Below are 25,876 nucleotides of genomic sequence, written 5' to 3' on the forward strand. Positions count from 1 at the left end.
CAGCAAGAAGTCAGCAGGTCGCGCCGGAAAATTGTGTATTCGTAACATTAAAACAAACGTCATGATACAATGTGAACGGCAGTTACTAAGTGGGGTTCAAGTTCAGGAAGAATGGTAAATGTGACAACGGATTACAGACACTACATGCTTGGCAGCACCTTTCGGTAATCTCTTGAACAACAAGTTTACTAGTGTTCCGTCAAGATACAGACTCTTCCGGACGACCATGGATAATTTTGCACTTTTTTCTCCCCGCCTGATCTGTTCTTACCATATTCTAAATTCGACAATGAACGACGCTCGTCGTCTACCTCGGCATTTCTTTGAAGTCTAGCTCATATCTTTTGCGTCTTCGACCGTCGGGCCATCTATGCGGTCCCTTGCTTTACATTCTATGATGTCTAATTTTGTGCTTGGTTGCAGTCATTTTTCCTTCCAGTTTACTATTCTTTCAAGTCTTCGCGATTGTGCTAGCGTCGCTCGCCAAACCGCGGGAGCTCATAAAATTCGGTAAGGTCGTCTTTCGAATTTATCATTTCTAAGGATATTATAAGAACGAATGTTATAAGCTGAAGATTAATGCTTTGAATTTGCGTTGGTAAATGGCTACTCAACCTAGCCCCCCACGGATGACAGTGGGGCGACTAATGGCCAATCACAACGCAGCGGACACTTGCCACGGTGGCTGGCGATTAGGGTGTGCGTCGGCTATCTCTGCCTGGTTTCTGACGTGCGCCATGCTCCTTGATAATGACACAGTACGCCTACTATTATCCAACCGTTCCTTTTATAGTTCTTGACAAATCTCAACAAATTCTTCACACAATCTAAGAATGGAGGTTCTGTGTTTATCACAATGAAACGCTGTAACTAAAGCTTCGTATGTGATTGACGATTTCTCTCTGAATAGATGATGGTCGTACCAAACCCATTCCAAGAAAAGAAAAACAGGCAACAGAACCACACACATCACAGGAAAACTCTTGTTTGCTGCGTGTAACTCTCGGAAATCGGAAGATATCGACCGTTGTAAGCATTTGGCCTTAATTCCTAGTTCCTGTGTTCGTCTCCTCACCGTGATCAGTTTACTTGCTTCGCTTCGGTGTAGCAGCTTTCTAGCATCAACCATGAACTACCTGCTTTGGGGTTTTTTCAGCCCCCACCATACGTCTCAAATTTTAATAGACATGGATTGATCTGTCAATCCACTGTACTTTCAGCTCGTGCTTATGTGTGACTTGGGCTAGTGCCAGCAAGAATAGGAGCTCTGGATGCTATTTTCGTCCAGTCGCTCAGTCACCGTCATCATCAGAGGCAGCAACAGACTCGACATCGATGCTGTTTACGAATTCATCAACTCCATCCGATGATGGCTACCTTTCTGAGACATCGGTTGCTACCAGCCTGAAAACGCCTTTGATCATATATCCACAGGAACTGTCTAGCAACCAACATAGCGGGTACCATAGTACAGTACACGTGACATCACGAGTGACGCAATCTGGCAAACGTGAATCGATCCTTCGTTCGGGCGTCATCAGACACACTTCTATGAAAATTGATACAACATTCGAGGTACGTAAAATCATCTACACCTTGAATCGCAAAAGGTATTCACACTAGAGCATGGCTTTACACTCTGTAAATGCCGAAAAGTAGTAAGCTGGCAATTAGTTTATCTAACGTCGCCTATGCTGTATGTTCACCTTCAGATGTCGGATTGATACTGTCTGCGCAGTCTCTGAACACGGGTTCTGGGGATCCTTTAGCGTTCACTTGTCAATCTTGGAGTTGAACAAAAATGGAGAGTAGGGGACTTTAATTTGCATCTCTTGTAGCGACGTTTTTTAAGTATTCCTCATAAGTTGAGACACTCAGATGTATGTGAATATGGGGTTCGGTCTATATTCACGGACTTTCGCTGCATCATCTACTGAGCAAGTGTGGCTGGGAACACCGGTAATATGAAATCAAATGCCCTACCAAGTTCATGGAATGTCCAATTAGCTAGTTGTTTCTTCACTCAATGCCGCTTCAACACCTAGTGGATTGCGAAGGATATGAAATCAAATGCCCTACCAAGTTCATTGAATGTCCAATTAATTAGTTGTTTCTTCACTCAATGTCGCTTCAACACCTGGTGGATTGCGAAGGGGTGAGACGGCTCATTTTTTGGGGCGAGATGGCTCAGTGGTTAGAGCGCGGATTTACTGACCGGAAGGTCCGTTGTTCGAACTCAACCTCTGCCTGGCAGTATCCTGGCAGTACCTGGCAGTATCCCAGCCCTCGTGCTTCCTTCGGGTGGCATGGTAGTTAGGCACTGAAAGGGTACTGTATCTGGACGAATAAGTCGCCATTATCTGTTGGAACTTTTGTTTGATGCTGGCGCTCCAGGGTTCCGCATGGCCCCTTAGGACCATGAGCAAGCAATAACACCAGAGGGCTTGTTACAGTAGGAACCCAACTAAGGGTGCCACATTCACTGCACTCTCTTTGAGGATAGGACGCGTTATCGACTGACTCAAGTCGTCTGAGACTATCTGTTCCTCTTAGGTTGGCGTAAATAGTTCGGCTAGGCACTGTTTAGTGACTTAACGGCTGGTCTTGTAATGAGCGGATAGAAGACCATCGGGACTGGGACCACAGTGACACTTGAGTAGAGGCATACACTCAAGCGCCTTTGAGATGTGAGTCCCAGAGTCACCACGTTTCTGACTAGAGGGTTCGTGGTTCGAACCTCGACTGCTTTTGTCTAGGCTTGAGCAACCTGGCAGTATCTCACCCCTTGTACTTCCCTCGTGTGCCATGGCAGCTAGGCACCAAAAAGGCATCGCGGCTGAACTTCTATTTATTTTACTGGGAAAACATTAAAAAAAACAGCGGGTTAATGATAAGGATAGAGAGACTAAATACAACGCCGCTACTGGTTGCACGACATCTTCATTTCGTTGAGTTCATCCAAACGTTGATGCTAAGGGACGATGCTAGCCCAACCCGGCGGGCGATTGGATCAGGTTATCCAGGGTCCATTATGTTTTCCGTGTTCCTGCCGGGCGTGAGCTGTCCACGTTCCAGTTCAAATCTGTCTCAGCAAGCAGGACACGGCGGGGCAAGATAACCTAACTTACGGAGCACATGGCCGAGCCGACCATGTGCAGCCGAATCAGCTGGTCGCTGGGACAGACGGTTGGCCTTTGGAAAAACCCTTCGTCGCACTTCGGCATTTCCCTCACGAAGCAATCTGCATAAACAATGGTCAGGCTTCACAGCCGCTATGCAGCAGGTGACACGCTGTTGTATCGTAGGTCCTCTCTTTCGCGGACAGGCAGACAGAGGTGCCTAAGTTGAAGGAAAACAGCACGGAGTTTAGCATTCGCTTTGTCGGCATCGCTGCCATCCATCATGTTGCAACTACCGAGCTAGGTAATCCTCTCCATTATCTTCAGTGGTTTAAATGTCATGGCCAGCTTTGGTAGTCCGCCAAGCTAGTCGTGTAGTAGGACTGCACTTTAAAGGCGTAGTGAACATACCAAAGTGTCTAATAACATTACTTAGATTACTTAGTGTATATCGTATCTGGACGCGCTCTGAACCGAAAAATGCAATGTTGTCGAACTACTCAGCGTCCTCAAGGTCTTCCCCAGGAAAAAATCCTTACCGAACATTTCTGCGATAACCAATTCGAATGCAAAGTCGAACAAGACAGGTGATAAAGGGTGGACACCACTTTTGATAATGAACCCAAGAGACTCACGTGCTCGCTGGTGTTGGAGCATACGAGTGACGATGCTGTCCGGCATACCTCGCCATCGGTTGGTAGCCATACCTTGCAGCGTCTCCAACCAGGAGCAGTGAGGATCACGCGGTCCCCATCCTGGAAGGCGACTAGCACCGACAGTATCCAAACGTTTCGTGAATTCCTTCATACCCCTCTGCCATATCAAGGGTTGGTCAGCTCTCTGCTTCCTCCACTCTGAGTTGGGCATGCAAAACAGCACTCTCTTTGGCAAACGATGGTTAGGCATGCACAACATATGTTCAAACCAATGCAGCTCCTGGCGCTGGACGCATTTTTTCAATGGATACATATGTTCAAACCAATGCAGCTCCTGGCACTGGACGCATTTTTTCAATGGACGTACCCGTTGCACAATCGAAAAGTCGCTTCCTAATTGCCTGGTTACGGATACGCCGAGATTAACCCACACGAGCTATGGTTCTGAGACAACGATTGTCGAACACTAGAAGATGTCTCAGTTCCGCAGGTCGAACGGGCCAAGTCTCATAGCCATACAAGAAAACAGCCTGCACTGTAGCTTGATACACACGTCCCTTGAGATTCAGGGATAGGCCATTTTGACGCCGTAGGTGCCTGAAATTGGCAAACGCTACCCGAGCCTTGCAGATTCGTACATTGTGGTCAATACATGTCTCTCGTAGGCACTCTTCGTTGTGAGTGAGTTTCTTGTGTAATTCAAGGTGACCACTCAGTTGAGCCTCGTTCGCGTTCATGTTTCAGTGCCGCTGTTAAAAAATGTAGGCAGTCACAGCAAGTAGAAAGCGAGAGACCTCTTTCGAGGTTCTTCCATGGTCGTTATCAAACGAACCTCGCCGAGGCGACTTTCAGTGGATATACAGTCAAGTAGAGACGCTTTGGCTGGATGGCCCAGCACAATAGCCGTTCCGGTGTGTCCAGCTGAACTGCCGTCAGCGTCAAGAGGTTTGCACAGCTATAAGCTGAATAAGAACGGCGTAAACATAGGTTTTCTTACAGCATTTGTTTCTAAACGACAACGTGCATCGATGCGAATGAAATCCAGCATGTGAGCTTGTCCTGTTTGTTTTAGAGTGCAGGCATTTGGGGAGGTTACGTCGTCCGGTTTTTGAGGTTTGAAATTCATTCCGAGGTGTTTGGGGTTGGTACAGAAGACAGACACGTAGCAGTCGCCGCCGTGTGATTCAAAGCCAACAAAGCTTTCGGTTGTAGTGCAGATTTGCAGAATATTTGCAATGCGTTGTGAGTAGGGGAACACTACGAGAAAATGGAAGAGAATAGGCGTCAGCACTGGCATGTTTTTGATTACCCATCCTATTGTATGCAGCAAATAAAATGATCCAGCCGGGAGAGGATTTTGGCTATGGTTCAGAATGCATAGATGCATGGTTCAGATGCACAGAATGATAAGCTTCTCGAGCTGAAGGAAGCAGATATGTGCTTGACGCAGTGCCAGAAAAAGGTCCTTGGACGGTGCTTCGGAGATCTTCAACTAGAGAGCGCGTAAGCTGTTGAGACCTTTATTCTGATTTTTGTACTAGAAAGGAGAGCTTTTACCCGGCGTAGTGTTTCCACTAGAATTTCGTCGTCCCCAACTTTATGAAACTTTAGAATGTGTGGAACTTTATTGAATGTTTCTGAAAAGCCGGAAGAGATACCGTTCGATATAAGTCCTTCGTATTCAGATTTTTTCACTTTGGCCATGAATACCAATAGATTCTTCACACTGGAACGGTTTAGAAGGTATTCTTTTTGCGATGAGAATATCATGCTGTTGCGAATGTGGTGATTTTGAGTGGTTTGTTATAGAATGTGTTTAGTCGTCCTGCGCTGTGTACTAATGGTGCTAATAGGCATGCAGCTCTTGGGTGATAACCGGTTATCACCTGGGAGTCCACGCTGGTGTTCCAGAAGGAGCGGCATTCGGTGATCGACCCTCGCCACCGATAACTGACAGCGATGTCTATTTGGATTCGGCGATGGTTTATTGGTGGGCACCACGTTGTCAAGCGGTTTCCGCTGTTCCGGAAATTCGTACTGCAAAGGAACAGTCTGTGATTGGCACATATCTGAAGTAAGCGGTCTCCGTTGTCCGTGCATCTCGTGTCCAAACCAAGACGACCACCCAGTCGGGCCTCAGCAGTGCTTATTCTACCTACCTGGGCGTTCATATAATTAACAACCACAACGATATCTGAGCTTGTAGCCTGCTGCATCACCGGAGGCCTCTGCAGCAAGAATCTGGAAGATAGCGAGAGGGCAGTCAGTTCGATCACAGCACTTGCGTCCTGCGTCCTTGTTTCTGACAGACAACATACGTCAATGCCGAGGGAACCCAGCGTACGAGTGAGAGCCACCTATTGACTTGCTTGCTTCAGTGTGCGATACGATTCAAGTGGAGGCAAAATGCTGGCAAAAATTTCAGCTATTTCCTGTGGCAAGGATTTAATAATTTCTCGAGGATCAGGAATCTGGGAAGGTTAGCTGAACAAAACTACGGCTGATGGCTCTTGCAAATCTCCTGGAGGATCGACTCTCAGCGGGGCACCAGATAGGCTGGTTGGTTTGTTGGTTTTGTCGATGGTGGCAAAGTTGGATTTACGAATGATCAGCTTTAACATCATTTCGGTGCCTAGCTGTAATGCCACCCGAAGGAAGCACGAGGGCTTGTATACTGCCAGGTTGCCCAAGCCTGGGCAGAAGTTGAAATGCAGATGCTGGGTTTGAACCGCGGACTTGCCAGTTAGTAAATTCGCTCTCCAACAACTGAACCATCCTGTTCCTGAGAAAGTGTCTGGAGAGGGCTGTATTCGCGAGCGTTTGTACGATCGATCTTTCATGCATACTACACTAAAACCACTCTGGTTGGGTTTAAAGAAGTCTGGAATAAAGTGAGCAGGCTATCGTGGAAAGCATCATTAGTACTGTCGGCGAAGGTTGGAGCATCATTTGCACTGAAAGCTGTCCAGGTATAGGGAGAAAAAGACTGACGGCTACCGTCACATTCAACGAGAAGCGTAACGTTAGTGTATATGCGGAGGCGGATGGGTGACCGGAATAATGAAATTAAATGGATGCCAATAATTGCCAGTCATCGGAGGAACTATTTGGGTTGGAGTAGCTGGTAGAGTGCGAATCAGAGTGGTTAACTAGGAACAGTTCGGGGTTTGACGTGAATTCTCGTCACGGTTTGCAATTCGAGTTATAAAGATGACCTGGGGTAGGGTTTGGCGATTGCGGAAAAAAACCCGCTCACTTTCCGCTTGGTTGGGCAAGCTAATCGGTTTTGTGTGCGTTTACATTTCCGACAATGCGCAGATTGGCGGTGGAGTCAGACTGAAGAGAGACTTTGAAGCTACCATTCAAAGTTGAGATACGTTATCATCGGGGGACCAATAAGCCCATCAACAATATTCGTTAACTTCTGCCAGACTGTATTCCATATAAGTTAAAAATTCGGCGTGCTAGCATTAGATGAGTTAATGTGGAAACAGTGGTTAGGAGAGAGAGGGTCCTGTGCAGTGTGGAACCGCAGAAAATGAATACAGACCAGTTATATCTGTTAACAATCTGGTTACCTGTCCTCTAATAGGATGAGATGCTAACCTCTTATCGATTAACTTCTCCAGGTAGCCATTCTGGCGAATGTTTTTGTCTTTGTTTTTCGTTTATCTAGAAAGTGAGCTACTCATATGATTCGGCTTTTGGTTTTTAGGTTCATCAGAAAGACATGAACCGCTTCAATCAGGCGTACTCCAACTTACTGAAAGCCAGCATTGATGGACTGAAGAAACGAGATAAACGAATCAAAGCTGCCCCTGCAAAATCCGGTCGACCGAAGACCGAAAAGGGCTAGTCGTTTTCTTTTCTACTCTTTCACTGTCTTTTCCCGTTCTGCTTCATCATGTACAGCTGTGCGATTTTGCTTTGCCCAGAACACTGAGGTCAATTCGAACTGGGGAACTGTCCTGATGAACGGTTTTAACCATTATGTCTTCCGGTGCCTTGCTGTGTAAATCCTCCCTGTGCACGAAACTTCGTCAATGAGTGATTTCGAGATGGGTTGCTTGAACTGTGAAAGAAACGTTTAAAATATATTCCCTTTGTTTTAAAGTGTTCCGTTCCATACACATCTGGTAGCTACCATGCGACCTGCCCCATCCTTATGTACTCATACGTATTAAATTTGAGTCTCCCGTCTTGTACATGGTGAATGTGCAACGATCATAAAACGTGGAGCGCCTGTTGAGTAACTGATTACCTCGTCCATTCGTCGACCTTCATTGACCGTAGATTTGTCTAATATCCATTTTATTGGCCAAGGACATCAAAACGTCTAAGTCTTCTTTCAATACTTGAGAAGCGGGACACTACTGAGCTGTAACAATATCAACTGCACATAACAGAAATATGGGCAAGCTACTGTAAGTGTATTGCCATGCATCCGACATAGTATGTTGAACTCAGTGGTTGTCTCTTTTCACACGCGTCTACGATTCTCGGTTCAACTGTGCCGTTTGGCGAAGTGCTCACCTATTATTCATGCTGTTAAATATGGCACATAACTTTTTGGGGGAGATTCTGATTTTCGTTCAAAGCCAAATATATTCCTTTGTTGAGTGATGGTACTGAGTAATAGTTTGTTTCACTTGGCTTTTCGATATCAACCTTCCACGAAGACTATGCATTATATGGACAGATGCATCTGCTAGATTGTAGCGGCAACGTACTGTGCTTCACATGGCCTAAAATAAGTCGGAGCTGTGGAGACGCGTTTATTGATCGGTTTGGTGTACGCCTCATTGTATGTTTGAGTTAACAGAGAATTGAGTTCCGGTTCGTAGTTACTGACAAAAGATGGATGGATCTCACATTATTGAAAATGTATATGATTTTCATGAAGGAAACTATTCACAAGGTTGCTGAAAACTCTTCGACAGTTCATGACTTGTTCCACTCTTCTTGTGGCTCGTCAGTTGGGCGCAGTTCCCGATTTTCTGTCAGCCTTGTGTTCCACTTGAACCCAGATTGCAGGAAATTGGACGAATACACCCATTTGTATACCAATTTGGTTTTCACTAGGGACTCACCTGAAACCCAGCTGATCTCGTTTATGAAATCGTAGGCAACTGTGGCAGGTGTCGCAGCGCGAATTGGTCGTAAAAAGCGCCACAGGGTTTTCTGTGGCGATTGAACGATATTTAGAAATCTTTGTAACGGAAGACAGAGCATTCTAGCTCCCGAACAACTGCAGTGCACGTTCTGATCTACATTGCACTTAATCGTGACTATTGTTCCACAACTACTCCTTAGTCTATGGCTGCTCAGCTGTGGCGCTGTGCGTTGTGAATGATTATCAGTATACAAAGGCGATTATAAGAAAGACGGGTTTTCGTATGCGGCTTTCAGTTTCGGTGAGTTGAACTGCCGGATTGGACGGTTGTGAACTGGTTATCTGGAGGAGGGTCTTTGAGGTGACATTCGCAACATGGCTTGAACTCCGCAAGATAGACAGATGCTTTCGTCTCTCCGCCGGTAAAATATTAAGTTTCTCTTTGTGAATCCCTCTTGAAAGGAATACGCTTCTAATGGGAAACAGTGTATCCCTTCTAATGACGTTCAATTAATGACAGAGGGTATCCAAATGCCTTGGTTTTGAGAGGAGCTCAACATTTTAAGAAGCTTCACGGGACTAACCAGAGCTGATATCGTTAAGAACGGTACAATCCGTAGCGATCCAACGCACTTAGTTTGCCGAATTCAGGTGCTGCTGACAAACTTTTACATTGTTCGTTCGGAACCGGACCTTGTGCTTTATCTCAATGGAGATATTTATCTCATCTCAACGATAAACCGGAAATATCCGTCTGTCGCTTCTTGTTGGTTAGGCGGAACAGGCCTATGTTTGGCCATGAACACCTGTAAGTAATACGCTAAGCACGCCTTCCTAGACTATTCATGATTCACTTAGTGTGATGGTAAATCAAACATAACAAATCTTTTGCGCTGTTTATTATAAATATTGACCAATAGCTACCACTGTGGTCGGCTTTGATGATTGTAATGATCTCGTCGATGAAGCTGGTAAGATATTCGTTCCTCAAGTTGCAACTGTGTGAGGGGGCCCCAAGTATAGCAGCCAAACAAAGGACAACGTGTCCCTATATTACAAGTAGGCGTATTGACGGGACGTTCTGGGGTTGAAATCGTGCTGCTTCTGCGGTAGAAGCATGAAGGCTGTAAGATTTCTCCCTCAGCATGACCAACATTTTCTTGTTTAAGGAATTGGTGATGCTGTCGTCCTCTGAGGGAAGACGGGTTAGAAAAGGTCGGTCTTAAAAACCACATGGTCATCTTGCTCGTCATGTTCACCGGCTATCATTCAGTGCAGTCCATTCGGTTCATCAGCTCCAATCCATACCAGTATGGATTTTTGTAGCACCGTAGACTTCTCTCACTAACACCATTTCTTATCGAAAAACTAATGTGCTTGAGACAGTCACGTGTTACTTGACCCTAGCCCAAGCGTAACCAATCGATGGTTCAGACTGGCCACGTAGCAAGTGGTTGTTGTGCAAGACTATCGCTCTTTTCGGAATACGTATGTGGAGTCATAACATGCCCTAGTTGTTTCCCAAGTTGCAGCTCAAGCAAAAGGGTGTGCACCGTTACGATATTTACTGCTTGAAAGATTCGGTCATCAAAGAATTATACGAGAAGAACTGCCAAGAGAGCATAATAACGCCAAATAAATTTGTCGGTGCCGGATGAGTTTAGTGTTTCGTCGCCTCCCAAAATCAGGTGACGGCTTGATTCGAAGTGGATCTTATAGTGATCCGTGTTTCTGATCGGCAGTAAGATTCAGTGAGATCTCCGAAACGAAGGCTGACCTGCACTCTCAAGACTGACCAACAGAGGCGGTAGATAAGAAGAGCCAAAGAAATGGAGAAGGCAGGCGCTACTGGAAATAGCCAAGCTCTTTTCCAACCTATTCGTAACATCAGGTCGAGAAAACCTAAATCAGTGGAGTCATTACATAAAATGGCGCCCAGAAGTTTGTTCGAAGTCTGACCGCCGGCTTTGGTAGTCTAAACATCCCGAAGAGCAATTTGTTTGGTTCAGGTTGCTTAGCATAACGGTCAACGAACCAACAACCTCACTGTGCGTTTAAAAGTCGACCTTCTGAGAAGAGAAAGCCACTCAGCCCTGACCGTTTTTCCCTGCCTTTTTTAAGAATGGAGGAAAGGGACTCGTTCATGGTCTAACAATTAGTTCAGGGCTGGCGGAGGGCAAGGGATGTGCCGTGACACAACAATGAGAATCGTCGAGATATCCGTTTACTCATTATGTTCTACGTTTGTCGCTAGTATCACCCAACGCAAACTTACCATTATTGGTGAGAGGTGGGGTCGTGAAGACCAAGCAGGGCTCCGTTTGGTTTGTGTATTCATTGACCACACCTCTGTCCCACGACAAATTTTTGAACATCACACATATAGGAGGCCAACAACTATTTCCTTCTCATGTCGAAAAGTGGCACTCAACCCAGTCGATCGCGCCGCTTTCTGACGATTTCGCTGCTTCGAAGATGTGTCGAAAATCCTCACCTCACTTCTCCAATACATTCACCCACATTCATCGGCGTATCTCTGGAGGGCATCCTACTAGGTTCATCACCACGACTGACCTTTATCACTTTTCCTCTCAAATTCGTAGCCGAATTAACCGTAGAAAGAACGCTCGCGATGTATTTTTAACCCCGCTATCCTTCAAATGGGGTATCACTGTGATCAGTATGATGCTGGGTCTACAACGCCTCTCTTGGTTTACGGTTGTGGACTCTATTCACTGTTCACCGTAGATGAATGAAGGCTGATCGTGTGCATTGCACAAGCATCGTTTGAATATCGATTTAGATTTCATAGTCACTAGCCCGATATCCTTTCGTTTTTTATCTGTTTTTCTGTACACTTTCCAACCTACAGTATCCACTACCATAAGCTGCGGCGACTCGAGCCGCCTACATACGTCCATAGCTGTTGAAACCCACTAAACTTCCAAAACTGGTGCAGCATGCGCACGGGCTACTGCTGAGCATGATGTCACGTCTGACTGACAGTTAAATCATGTCGGATAGCAAGTTGACCCAAAGGATGCTCTGGAATTGTTGCACTCTGTCGTACTATGACAAGTAAACCCGATCACTTTTGCTTAAAACGCACTACTTGGACTATATAAGTAACATATGCTTAAGACAATCATTTACCCCGAAAGGCCAGCAAGTTCTGAACTGATACAGGGAAGGGGTGAATTTCGATTTCATACTGCGTTTGAGTAGTTATTTATCCAAGCATTCACTTTTAAAACCAGCCATTAAATGGGATATGTTCATGACCAGACGTCTTGAATCAAGTGCAGTTCGCAATTAATGAGCAGAATGGAAAATCGCGATTACTGAATCCTCCGTTCAACGCACTTGTTTAACAACATGTTAGCCAAAAGTAATCGAATCAGCCATCCGGTGGTCTAATAGAAATAACACGACTTCATGTCCCACAGCTTCACCGGTAAAGCTATCACAAGCCATATGCAGCAGCTTCAGTTTTGCTGGGAATCCTTATCACATATCAGTATCAATGAAAGGTGCTGGTCGCCAGGAAGATTTACTTTGATATAAAGCCAGGTCTGCTGATAATACAGAACTTGTTGTTGTTTTGAGACGCCGACTTCTTACAGATAGTCTGTAAGATTACGAAACTCGGTTACTTTTGTTTTGACTTCACCGGCTTCTGTCATTGGGCGACCTAGACAAATGTCTAGGTTAATACTGATGAGAATGGTCTGAGATAAAACAGACGAGCGAAATTCGGTTTGCTGCAAAAGGGTGTTCAATAATTACGCCAGCCGCACTTTTTTCTTTATGTTGTTCCGTCGTAAATAGCTCAGACAACCAACCATGATGGTATCTAGTTTTTAGGGGACTCAGGACGTTTGTGTGGCAAACCTGTGAATCTTTCGCATCATGGATCTCCATAACGCATCAAATTTAATGATCACTTCGCATCGCTGCAAAAACTAACAAAATTTAGCTGACATCCTTTAGATCTCCACTGGGACTAATGCACCCCAATCGTGTATTATGGATGCACATGTGGATTGTATTGGTACCAGAGAATGCAAGGTGGATTGAAGACTTATTCGAGTCAAATCCTTCTGATAAGCGTGAGCAGTTACTCGGAAAATCGAATTTTGCAGCTGAGCTTCGACACTGATCCATAACAAACGGTGACATTGGCCGCCAGCGTGTTAAGTTGTAGTCCATAGAGCAAATGGCTGGTGTTGAAAACATTTGCTCAACTTTTTACCAGGTGCATCTTGAAGAGGGGTATCACAGCAACTGAATGATGCACGCATTAAAACAAAATACCACTCATAAGAATAATAAAATTTCAGGATGTTCTTGTGTACCTATTGCTACTCATTTCTAATGTGACTGTGGTGATAGTATACTTCCAGGCTTAGAATATTCTCTATATTTGAACCGGAATGGTTAGCTGCTTAGGGGGGAGCTATTAATTTAAGCCGCTGGCTTTAGCTAGCTCGTCCAAGTTTGAGCGTCTTTCCTTCATGATTTACCATCTTTTTCTGGGCGTATATAAGAGTTCTTCAATAGTGAGCAAGTTCATTCGATCACTCTATCGGGATAGTGGTGGAACAAAATGAAGCTCGCCTACTATGCCATTTTTTCGACTTTCAAGTATGATCGCATCTGGTCTCATAGTAATACTTTGCAGGTCCGAATCACATTCCATCCGGAATAATTTCGCAACAGCCAGAAGTTCAGAGGAATTTCACCCTGGGGGATTTATGCAGTCCGCTCGTTCTATATCGGTCAGAAAACATTTCAGCGGCAGTTTGGTAGGTTGGGGAAATTCTGTCACTATAACCAAAATAAGGCTGTCGAGGATGAGGAAATACGGCCTCCACAGCCATCACTGAGAAGCTAGGGAAAGGCTTTGACCACGCTCCAACCAGAACACAGAATCCACACATCAGGCTATAAGCTGCAATGCTGGTTTGCCTCAGGATGTTGAAGTGGTGCTGAAATGGGTATACATGACTGCGATTTGTATCTCCAATCAAGATAACTGCTGGCTCAGTGGTCAAAATATTATTTTAGGTTTTATGAACGGTTTTCCTGGAGCACAATGTGTGCGGCAAAAATCAACCGAAATCTCCAGAATCCAAAGGTCAACAGAGAAGTTGATCCGCCATATCCAAATTGGGTTGTTTCTTCCTTCCATTTTCGGTTAAACTTCAGTTGCGAAAGAGACGGGTATTTTGCCACCGGGCTGGTAGGTACCCATAGTTATGTTACCGAATAAGGGAGTAATCGACCAGGAAAGACGGCTATGGGACAGGCGTCCTTATTCTGCAATAAACGCTGCGAAAAGCGAAATCCCATTCGAAGTTAACTGGATGGCCTTCCTGTAATCTACATCTCTAGTAATGTGCACCGATTCCCCAGTCTTATTTCAGTAGCACCGCAGTGTGAAGACGTGAAGAGCAAACTCATTCTAGTTGACAGATACCGTTTCATCGGAACGCGTCACATAGCTGAGTAGAAACTCTGAGGAAAATGACGAGCCCATCACATTTAACGCGTACACACCTAGAACTATCAACAATTCACCTGGAGTTTGGGTCGGCGCGCTACAAACATGCTTCAAATGTCTACAATGAACTGCTCCAAGCCACAGTGGCCCACACGACGGTTGCTCATTGTACCCATCATATCGTCAATGAATAAAAGAACGGTAACAGCTTTTCCGGACAAATCACTGGAGTAGTAAACCGAAAATATCCAAGTAGCGCAACTATCATGAGATATTTGGCCGGTAAACCTAGAGGAAGCAAGCATAAAAATCAGCATAACAAGCTGCCTACAACATCCTTTAAGATCGCTTCTCAATGACAAGGGCATGCGACTTATCGGCGTCCGGTCAAAGTGTAGCGTCTGCAAACAACAAAGAAAGTAGTGTATTTGAACTGATGATGTAATGATCGCCAGTCTGTATGTTTTCTATGTATGTGTCGAACGAAAAACCTCTGACAGCACAAAATAGAAAATGTTCCTCGGTTGAACACCGTACAGCAACTGTCCCAGGCGAACAATTCACTCAGTAGACTGCGGCAAAACTTGTCCTCTTTAGTGGTTGATGGAGTTTGTTTCCACAAAGAGCTGGGAACTGGCACTGTTTAAATAGTTGATGCGATTGTCCACAAATTCGGTACTACAGTCTTTCACGTTTGATGATGCCGAGCGAACACACAATATACCAACGCAGGGTGTGTTAGAGGGCGGCCGACACTTACGAGTGGAAATTCCTAATTCTGTTAAACACCCGAAGTTAGACCAGAGTGATACCTACCATAATTAGCTAGTGGATCCGCACATTGCAAACGAAACATGGCCGAAAACTGGCTCGAACCGTATGCTCTCCTTTAACTGGTCACGGAATCAGAAAGGGTTCACACGACAGTGCGGAGCCGTTCAACATCAAGGAGCGAAGTTAAACAACTAGTGCGACGTTTTGTGACTAAGTTGAACGTTTTTGGACAAAGTCAGCGGGAAATGCAAATATCGGATTATTCGACAGATAGTGGGGTTGCACGAAGCTCCATAGGAGGTATGATTATTATTACTCGTTTTAACAAATTCAGAAGCCAATGCCATTCAGAGTCCACTTGACTGTTCACAATTTCCTTTCGCTGTAGCCTGATAAAGGTGTGCACAGATTACTGAACCGAATTCCTAGTTTCAGACGACAGGAGAGAGACTCCAGTTCACTCTCATGTTGAAAAGTCGATACGGATTGGCAAGTACATTTTCCCGACAACTGGAATATCATGAAAAGTTTTTGAATGCGAATCAATCAGTTGCCATTTGCACGACTGGATAATTCCGACATCAAAAATTATGGATCTAAGCGTCTTCGCGAATTTGCTGATATATTTCGTGGTCAAAGTGACCATGTAAACCGATAAAAAGTTGGGTAGTGAGTTACATTTCCGCACGCTAAACACAGTAAAGTATATACGACAAGATATAGCTAACACCGGCTCACTTAGAAACACAGAGAAATCTGTCGTCAAAAATAACGGAGTGAATATATATATATATAATATACAATATTGGAGAAATTTCGTTCAGAGTTCCATGTATGAATCCTGGATGGGAGTCATCTGAGTTTACACGACTTAGTTTCACCATGGCGGATGGATGCTGGGCATACTACTTGTTTACTTAGAATGCGATTTTGTTGACAGAACTTCGTAAAGCAACTCAGGATTCAGTCCAATGGAGTTAAGCGATTACATTTCACATCCAGCCGAACTAGGCACCGAAAAACCTTGAAAATGGCCCATGAGCCACATAACGTGCTGTTGGATGGTCAGATTATCTGGACGACTTGCATAGATGCAGCTGATAGTCTACTCTACGACCGTACCGAAAACCGCAACCGTAAAGAAAGGTCGATTCTGGGAACAAAACTCTGTTGTCTACTTATTCCCGGTCAAACGTAGTAGAGAACGGAGTTCCTGCCGATAGGACTCGTTAGAAGGTCCATGAAAACTCCTTGACAGCCCACTTCCAGTCTTGCCCTTTTGAAGGCACACTAGGTAGGTTTGCTCTCCATCCCAATTCGCGGGTGAGTGTTTATCTGCAGAAACATGAGATTGTCCACATACATGAATCTACTTCCAAATATGGCCATCTGATAGTCCAGAGAAGTAAACTTCCCGCATCACTCACTTCAGCGTCCCAGTCACTTTTGCTATCCCATTCGCAGTGTATTTCTGTCCTTGTATTAGCTTTGCTACAAGATATAACAAAACAGTTGATCTGCAGCTGACTGGCAGTTTTACTCGGTTATCCTTGATCGCGTACCAACCTACCACCGTTCCTAATTGTTGGATGGTACTATTTGAGTGCGACAAGAAATCGGCGCCGCGTTCAGTCAGGCATGTAACTTTTTTGGAGTTTGAGCCCAGTAGGGGCTAACTAACTGGGCATGAAATTTTTTCAAGTATTCTTAACACAAACCAGAAAAACCAGGGGAAATTAGTCACAGGAGATAACGAGATAACGCTCCATCAAGCAGTGATGTCCGTGAACAGGTCTAGAAAAGTTCATTGTCGAAAAAACCGGTACATTGGATACGGATTTTGCTGAATCATATTACGCTTGGAGGTTGCATAGTAAAAAAACAGCACACTCGGTATATGTACGATGGAATGCCCATCGGAGGAAGCATACAAAGGGATCTGAATCAGGACTGGCTAATCATCGTACTGAAAGGTTCGAGGGGTATCAGAGGAAACTGCGATCGCCGAAAGGCAGATTGTGTGATAGTAATGGCTGTGGTCAAACAATATGGACGAAAAAGGAAAGGGTTGAGTGACAGGGGCAACGGTCACAACTAAACTTTTAGCCACTGTCAGAAAGAGTGCGGTATGTGAAATACAATCGGTATGAAAGAACCGCTGGATCAAGACCAAAATGCGTAAAGAAATAGGCGAGAGGTATGAGCACTGATGGGGTGTGTACAGATATACAACTAGGGGGAAACAGAAATTTGGATGCCATTCTGGAAGCCTTTAGGAGAGGAGGGTCGTCTATTTTGTACCGAAGCAGGCTGCGAGCCAAACGGCAGCGGATGTGGTTGTCCGACCGTACCGCGATAAGATGGTTTTTCTGCCTCACAATACTCCTCGAGTCGCCTTTGAATCTTTTCAAACGAAGGACGTTTGTTCTCATCTGCAGCCCAGCAGTCTAACATGAGGTCATACAGCTCAGAGGGACAACCGACAGGCTTCGACATGCGGTATCCAGCTTCGACTTGGCGTAGTACCTCGGCATTGTGCATCCCAGGATAGGGAGATCGCCCATAGGTGACCATCTCGGTTAACAGGATACCAAAAGACCAAACATCCGATTTACTGGTGAACCGGGAATAGTTGGCAGCCTCTGGAGCAGTCCATTTGATGGGGAACCGTGCTCCAGCGTGAGCGACATACTCACGGTTCTGAAACGGAGAGACTGATAATATAATACGTCGAAAAGGAAAAAGTTAAAGAAACATGGAGTCGAACTGTTTCTGTTCCCGTAAAATCAAGAAGCACAACAGCGAATATACGAAGCAATAACTCGCCTGGGTCATGCAGTAATGACAAAGTACTATGAAGCAGTCCACGAAATTCTACTATGTGCCACCGCCGAGTAACACAATCAGTAATGATAATGAACTTGCTAAAATGACAGGATAAGTGAATATGAACAAGACGAAACAAAGAATGTAGCAGAACTGCTTACTTTAAACGAAACGTGCAAGATCACGATGGCTGTTGGACGAACGAGTCAATGGAAGGCTTGTGATGGTTGGGTATGTGTTACATGTGTCTGGTGACTTCAAATGAGGGAGAGTAATTGAGGTTAACGGGCTAGAGGATCGTGGCACGTATCATGTCAGTGAAGACTGGCTGCACCACGTAGGTGGAGGGGGAAGTACACCTTGTTACGAGACGCCGAAAATGTTGTTAGTATTTATCCACTGGAAGTATTCAGGCGAAGAAGAGAGCTACAAGCCAACTGGCGAACCCGGGGACGAGTGATGTGTTCAAATTTTCACACTAAAACTCAGGCCAGCGGATAAACTGTACGGTGTGGTTCCAGCTAATTAAGGAACTGGGAACTGTTGTCAAACTATGAAGTGCGTTATGCATCGTTAGCATTACCTTATCATATGGTAAAAAGGATAACGCGGAAAACGGATATTTCGAAGCAACACTCCTCCGACTTGAAAGAACAGTAGGTACTACAGATCTACACCGGTTCCGTGGTACTTATAAAATTTGAATTGGGAAAGCGATGTGAGACACCCCTTACATTACTGTTTTAATTCAGAATATTCTCCAAGGCAGATTTCGCAAAAGCTGTGTTTAAATAGCGTAGTCAAAAGTTGACGCTGGGCAAAAAACTTTTAGTGGGCTCACTCATTTACCCATTTACTCATTCAAAGTGCTATCATACGAACTGCTGTTGAATACAAAATCGCGCGGCACACCGATCGGACTGGTACGGACTGTGGAATGAACTACTTGTCTAAACTACAACGAACAACCTAAAACCAAGTACGATAACAGCCCAGAGAACTTCGCTGAACTAAACTGTTCAACTCTCTTCATATCAGAAAAACCCCATTATTCCCCAGCATAATGATGCTCGCAAACAGCACCCCAAAACTAGACCATAGCCCAGTGGAGGTATTCTTATGGTCGAAATACCCTTCCTTGTCTGCAAGGGTCTTACAACCCTTCTCCAATGTCTTCGAAAAGAACATAAGTAAGTGTGAAACCCACACAAGGTTGCTGAAAACTATTCGACAGCCCACGACCAGTTTCTCCTTTCTTAGGGCTCATCAGATAGTCCTCGAGTTTCTGTCAAATTTATTTTCTACTTGAACCCAAATTGGATTTCGATATCTCGAATATCGTACCAACTGAAACATGAGGCGGTCTGAGTGCAGCACATTCAGTTGAAGAATATCATAAACGACAGATTCAGTTGAGTCTCCCGTGAAAACCAAGTTGATCTGTAAATGAGAGCACTTGTTGATAACTGTGGACCCCTTTCTATACAGTAGCTGGGGATTCAAAGCGCTTTCAATGTCTGCCAGAAAAAATGTCGCCAGTAAAGTGATTTGGCGAAATACACTCATTCGCACACTAATTTGGTATTAACAGGGGACTCAACTTAACCCAACCTGAATCATATGTTTATGATATTTTTCAACTGAGCGCTCCAAAAAGGACGTCTTATATTTAAATTGGTAAGATATCCAAGAGAGTGACGGAAATTCCCCTGACACCGGTTGCCCTTCTCGAGGTTCATCAGGTAGGTGCAGTCCCCGAGTTTCTATTAACATTATGTTCTACTGGAACGCCATCAATTTTCTTTCTACTTGAACACCAATAAACGAGGATTTCGGTTGAGCTTCCCCTTAGCAGCAATTTACTTCGCAAATAAACGTACAATTTGGTGCTCAAGCAGAACATGGATGGAAACTCGAGGGCTACGCCTAACTAATGAGCCCCTAGAAAGGAGAAAAAGTTGGTGAGCCGCCTGAGGATTTTCATCCGCCAAGTGAATTCCACTTGGATGTAAAATTAGGTTTATCCGGACAATCAATCGACTAGACGTGAAGTCAGAATAGCCACCGACCTTCGGGGAGGACCTAATAATTAACGATCAAATCACTCTCACTTGAATAGTCCTTCTCTTGTACTGATCCAGTTATTCTGGTGAGTCCACATCAAAGGGGAGAAGCATTGGACTCGAGTTCTCGCTTTTCTCAGAGCTCATTAGCAGTATGTACCCTTGGCCGTGCCGGAGTGTAGGCGGACATTTGCAATGCGAGGCGAGCTTATTGCAACTATTCCACGCGTGCGCACTGGATGCACATCAATTGTCACGTCTGAACGGACCAACGTGTTCACACTTGAGCGGTGTGATTGTTCAAAAAAAGAGTGATGAACGTGAATTCTACAAATCCCGCAAGCACCTACAACTAATTAAGAGTTATTCAGCAGGTTTTGAGCGTCCGTAGTGCTACATGACTGGCTCAACTGATTGACACAACCAGGACAGTTACTGCGTTGTCGAGCAAACTAACCGTAACATTCAAGCGTGAATACGTTCGCCCATTCAGACGTGCTAACTCAGGTGTGTCCAGCGTGTGCTGGTGGAGTTGTGATAACATGACAGCCTCGCGTTTCGGATGTAAATAAAATTAGAAAATTGTTCAGCTGTATTACCCTTCCGGTGACAAACTGCCATTCCACCAGAAGGAAGCACGAGGTCTGAGATACTGCCAGGTTGCCCAAACCTAGACAAGAGAAGTCGAGATGCAGAGGTCGGGTTCGAACCACGGACCTTCCGGTCAGCGAATTCGAGCGTCAACCACTAAGCCATCTCTCCCCATCTCACCTGCCGCACGCAATCCACACACCTACAGAGACACGCATGCAGGATACACTGATTTAGAGACACACTTGTATGCCACAACAGGGTGCGCACGCTCCTGGTAAAATATCAGGCTAACAGATAAGCCGGTCTATTCCTTTAGGACAGGTGAACAAGGTAAGCCACGTCATGCTACACTTCTGGGTGGTCAAGAGACGGTCTGATTTCACTGTCGCGTCACATTCCGGAGTTCAAACCCCGGCAGAGCCAAGAAATGCACTGATAATGGGTGAAACTCAAGTCCACTGCTTCTCCGCTTTGGTATGGACTCGCCAGAATAACAGCATCCGGCAGGAAGAGGAGTGTCCAAATGAGGGTGACGTCAAAGTGAACTCTACAAATCCAGCAGCCACCTACAACTGTCTTAATAATGACCAAACAACGAACTCATAATCCAAATTGTATATTAACGATGATGTGGTGAGGCTAGGTTGGTTCACGAATTCACAGAAACAGACTTATGCACATAATCGGTAAACTTTGCAGGGCTGCAGCAGAGTGCATACTGGTTAGGGTCCGAACTGTTTACAGGTGACAAATTTCGCCCATGAAAGGACCGTCGTTCTTGTGTATTCGTTTCCTAGGTTTGGAAAGAAGCAGCACTCCGGATCACTCAAACACCTCATGGTGACGTTAAAAAACGCTAGCTGAGAGGGTACCCATAAATTCACTGGTTTCCAAACAATGGCGTTCACTTCATCTCGTACGTAATAAATTGTCGAAAATATAATCTCATATTTGGTCGGCTGAGAAAATCGACCGATATCTCAGTTAAGAAAAATCGGTGCGTTCTTACTTAGGATGAAACAGGCAAAAATTCGCTATGGCCAATTCGTTTACGAGACCTCAAGTACGTTCTTCAACGGTGCAACATGAAGCCTCGTCATCGGTTCGTTTCTAAAAAAAATTTTTGTGCGCAAAAAAAATATTTTGTGCGCATCCGGTAAACACATGGAAGGGAGTTACGCCGTGGATAGACAAGAACGGGACGAGTAATAACACTACCTGACGCTCAGTTTGCACTGAAGATGGTCAGCGAATCGTAGATGCGCAAAATCTGCCGAAAACAAAGTGACGAAGTGTAGGTCACCTGCCGCACGCAAGTCACGCATTTACAGAGACACACATGCAAGGACACTGGATGTACTGATTTAGAGACACACTTGTGTGCCACAACAAGGTGCGCACGCTCCCCGTAAAACAGCAGGCTAACAGATAAGTCGGTCTATTCCTTTAGGACAGGTGAACATGATGAGCCATATCATGCTACATCTCTAGGGTGGTCGAGAGGCAATGAACAATCCGATGTCACTGTCGGAGTTGCCACAGCCGAACGGTCGAAGGCAGATGAATGGACAATGAATCAGCCTGGCATCCCAAGACGCTTTGGGTAAACAAAAGTGTGCGATGTGCAAACGGATGGCAGCCGTGCGACCGTAGGCGCGTCACAAGTCTGAAAACGTGGCTTGTATAATCCGCACGAATTTGCGAGGACCGTGTCGTTTCCCAATAAGATGTACGGTATATTCCTAATCATATTTGGAGCACAAATAAAGAAGAAACTTGTAAGAAACTGGGTTCTGAAAGTGGACGAACTGCACCCTCATATTAAAGGAATCCGCAGGAGTTAAGCTGACAGCATCGTGAAATAAGGCACATGCAGGTACAGCTGTACATCCAACAGTCATGTAGCATTGCAGTAGGATATTGGTAGTATGTGAACCACTTAATCAGGATTTTTAAAAAGGTGACTGGCTAGTGCAAACCAACCACCGGGCTTAAATACAGTTTTGAGTGAACATGTGAAGACCTAGTACATGCGCACCGTACTTAGTAGAAATGGAATCGAATACCTTGTACGGTTTGTGATACTCAGTTGGGTTGATTATTGGTTGAAAAAAAACGCAACGAGGGCAGCAATTGAAAAAACTCACTAAATGTAGTGTTTAGACAGTGTTTTAGGAAACGCGTCCTCTAACGGCAAACCCAATGCTCGTATACGGTCTGAAACCGTCAGCAGGATGACGACCAAGTGAAAATAAAAATATTCAAACGGGAGGTGTTTTGTGCACTTTTTGATACGGTGTTTTTGATAAGATGAAGCTTCTAACTAGATGAACAGAAGTCTCCAAGATAGGAAGCTGATATTTAGTTTAAGTGATTTGTGCTAAGAGCAATCAGTTCAACATATAGAATGTACCGCATCAGAGATGAAATATTGCAAACGAGATATAGGAAGCAAAGAGATGACGACGCAACAGGGGTGGCTTGGAATAAACGTCATACACACTGTGAAAAACACTCCATGTTGGTGAAAAGGCTCAGCCCAAGCGAAAGGCTTCGAGTGGCAGAGAATAAGCACACACAGTGGTCTCCCTGAAAAAATATCACTCACGGAGAACGGTGTGAAGGTAGCCTATTTTGGAGTGAAACACTCTCTATCGACCATACGACAGAGTAATAACCTACACCAAATTTTCGTTGTAACCCAACGACCCACTTGTATAAAACCAACAATCTGACACGAACCTCCATGTGGTGGTAGGACTTCGTCAAGAAGCCAGCGCCTTAGAAATGTTAAGCACAGTGGCATTAAGCCTCTGCACTGTACAAACCCATTCCGCTATGGGCGGCTTCTCTGGTAAGAGACAGCCCTAGTAAGGCTGTTAAGTTAGTCTAAAGCTGCGTTAACTGTACACCATCACAACAGATGTTTGACAGGTGACAACAGGGATGCGCGTCGTACGGGATAATCTAGTTCAAGGTTCTGTTGTATAGCGGTATCCAGCAGCTCAAGTTGTGGTTGTAAAATTTCAGAGAGAGAATAACAGTTAAAACGATAACGTTCTTTGACTTATGAAGCATGTTACAGTAGTAGATTCCGTCCAAGAAGAGAACAGCTAGCGTAAACGACTGTTTTCGGGCGATCTTTTGGAGCGGGAGTGTACACATGCGTCCTTTTATCGCTACAGAAAGTCAAAAGATATAATAATCTTTGCGATGGGTCCGTTTCTAGAATAAGAAAGAGCAGCAAAGCCGTTCAAACCTTAAAGGAACGCAGTAAAGATGATTTCTTTTGATACTCACTTCATTGTAGGAGAGAACTATACATTCGAGGAATTTGGAAAAGATCAACCAAAAACGATTTCGCGCCCCGGCCTTTTTTGCGCCTCTAGGACATTGAATGATCTTCGTAGGGAGACTGACATTTGCCCATAATAGGCTTTGATAAGATCCTTAAGACTCCATATTGCTTCTGAATCGTTGAAACCAGTTAAAATTAGTACACCCAATTCGTGGCGCGCTTATAACGTATTACCCACCATGTCAGATAGCGGATGACGCTCACAGGCTATTTATTGTATTAGCGCAATGGATTGTGAATTGTACTCAAGCCCCCACTTGACTGCATGCCATCCTTTTGCAAACAGACACTCTAATAAAGTCCTATGTGGCAGGTTCATTCGACAACAAACCCGTTTCGTGTCAATTTACAGATAATTTCTGAGGTGTGTCTGGTCGTTTGAAAATGGCTAAAATTCCATATCTTTGATTCGGAATCACTGAAATGGGTGCCAGTGTCACCTAAAATTAGGAATACGTCACTCGAAGTGTGTGGGATGTTATGAGCATGGACTTACACACCTTCCGGACAACCAGTATCAGCCGACGCACGCGCTATGCGGGACACTAGTTCAGAAAGAAATAACGGAATGCTCGAAGGAAATAAAATAAAGAATAAACGTCTCTCTCGGTGACCAGCTGACATGCAACTCGAAGGAAGCACGAGGGCTGAGATACTGTCACGTTAGCCAAGCTTAGACAGAAGCAGTCGAAATGTAGAGGTTGGGCTAGAACCACGGACCTTTGTGTCAGTAAGTTTGCAGTTTAGACACCGATTTATCAGAACTAATTACACAAAAGTAACAAAAATTCGCTAAAACCAACCGAACGCGGTCATAATGAAGGGATACAGTATAAAAGAGATTGACTATATACACTTCAGTGGTGTTTTCCTGCGACAGATAAAGCAGAACAATTAATATTGTCAGCCTGATTGACGCGACTCAGTACTATTAAAAAACATTTTATCTAAACATGTCAAGATGCGAAATTAAAGTAGCATTAAGAGTAACTTGAAACTTGGGGCACTGCGCATTCATCAGGATAACTTAATGGGGAGGGGAGTACCCAACAAATCCTACCCCGACATTCAAGCAGGAAAAACGTGAGAAAGTAACTCAAGAAGAGCTGAACACGTCCGAATAACGAACAACTGCCTGGTTTGCAAAAAGGAACACAGGAGGAACCGGATGACATATATAATGGGTTACAAGTTCGCAAATAATCAGCAAACCAAACTACAGTAGCCGTTACGGAAAAGGACACTGGGACATAGGTTGGCTGTGAAAAGTTAATTTACGTGTAGATGGTGATTACGCAAACGGAGGCAGTAAGCTATGAAAAAGTTTTCTGAGGAAACTCAACTGTGACGAAAAACAAGTGACGATATTGTGAACTTGAAGCACTGCGCGGTATCGCATCAATGAGCGCCTTGTACACATGAAGTACTTAACCTTCTAAGCTTATCGTTCCAAACGCTCAATATATTCAGATGGGACTTAGATTTCACACAGTCAAAAGTGGGACAAAAGAGCGAATTCGAGGACCAGTATATTCAAATGAACTCAGAGAAGCTCAGATACTTGCCAGACAGATGACCTTTACACGAGTAGATCCGCTACATAGAGGACGGAAATGCAAGACAATAATAATGATGAAGTAATAATAAGCTGTGGCATCTTTCGACTCGCACTTTAAAAACACATCCCGACGAATTCTCCAAGGGAGTGGCCTCTACTTGAGAGGGTTTTCCTTGGAGTATTTTGTGCAACAATTTATATCGATTTATATGTTAACCAACAAGACTCATATCTGCCATGCGTAAACATGTGGTTAGTGCTTCGTGGGGGTGAGAACAGAACCCACATAGACGTACAGTCGCTTCTGTTTTG

At 44.7% G+C, this 25,876-nt stretch overlaps 2 protein-coding genes across 2 annotated transcripts in view; one reads left to right on the top strand and one right to left on the bottom strand.

Annotated features, from left to right (window-relative positions):
* Window positions 1–792: 792 nt before the first annotated feature.
* T265_06293 (hypothetical protein) lies at window positions 793–8,064 on the top strand (the record flags this gene model as incomplete). The annotated part of the gene is made up of 2 exons (XM_009171520.1): window positions 793–1,029; window positions 7,491–8,064. The coding sequence occupies one exon, from the start codon at window positions 7,506–7,508 to the stop codon at window positions 7,629–7,631; it is 126 nt and encodes a 41-aa protein (XP_009169784.1).
* Window positions 8,065–16,695: 8,631 nt separating this feature from the next.
* The window catches only part of T265_06294 (hypothetical protein), a gene marked incomplete at both ends in the record, with an annotated part of 56,869 nt that continues 47,688 nt past the window's right edge, over window positions 16,696–25,876 (bottom strand). Inside the window, one exon of the mRNA XM_009171521.1 lies at window positions 16,696–17,865. Within this exon, the coding sequence (XP_009169785.1) occupies window positions 17,398–17,865 (468 nt within the window). The remainder of the gene's footprint in view (window positions 17,866–25,876) is intronic.

The sequence above is a fragment of the Opisthorchis viverrini genome (genome assembly GCF_000715545.1).
Source record: "Opisthorchis viverrini unplaced genomic scaffold opera_v5_127, whole genome shotgun sequence".
Taxonomy (NCBI): Eukaryota; Metazoa; Platyhelminthes; class Trematoda; order Opisthorchiida; family Opisthorchiidae; genus Opisthorchis; species Opisthorchis viverrini.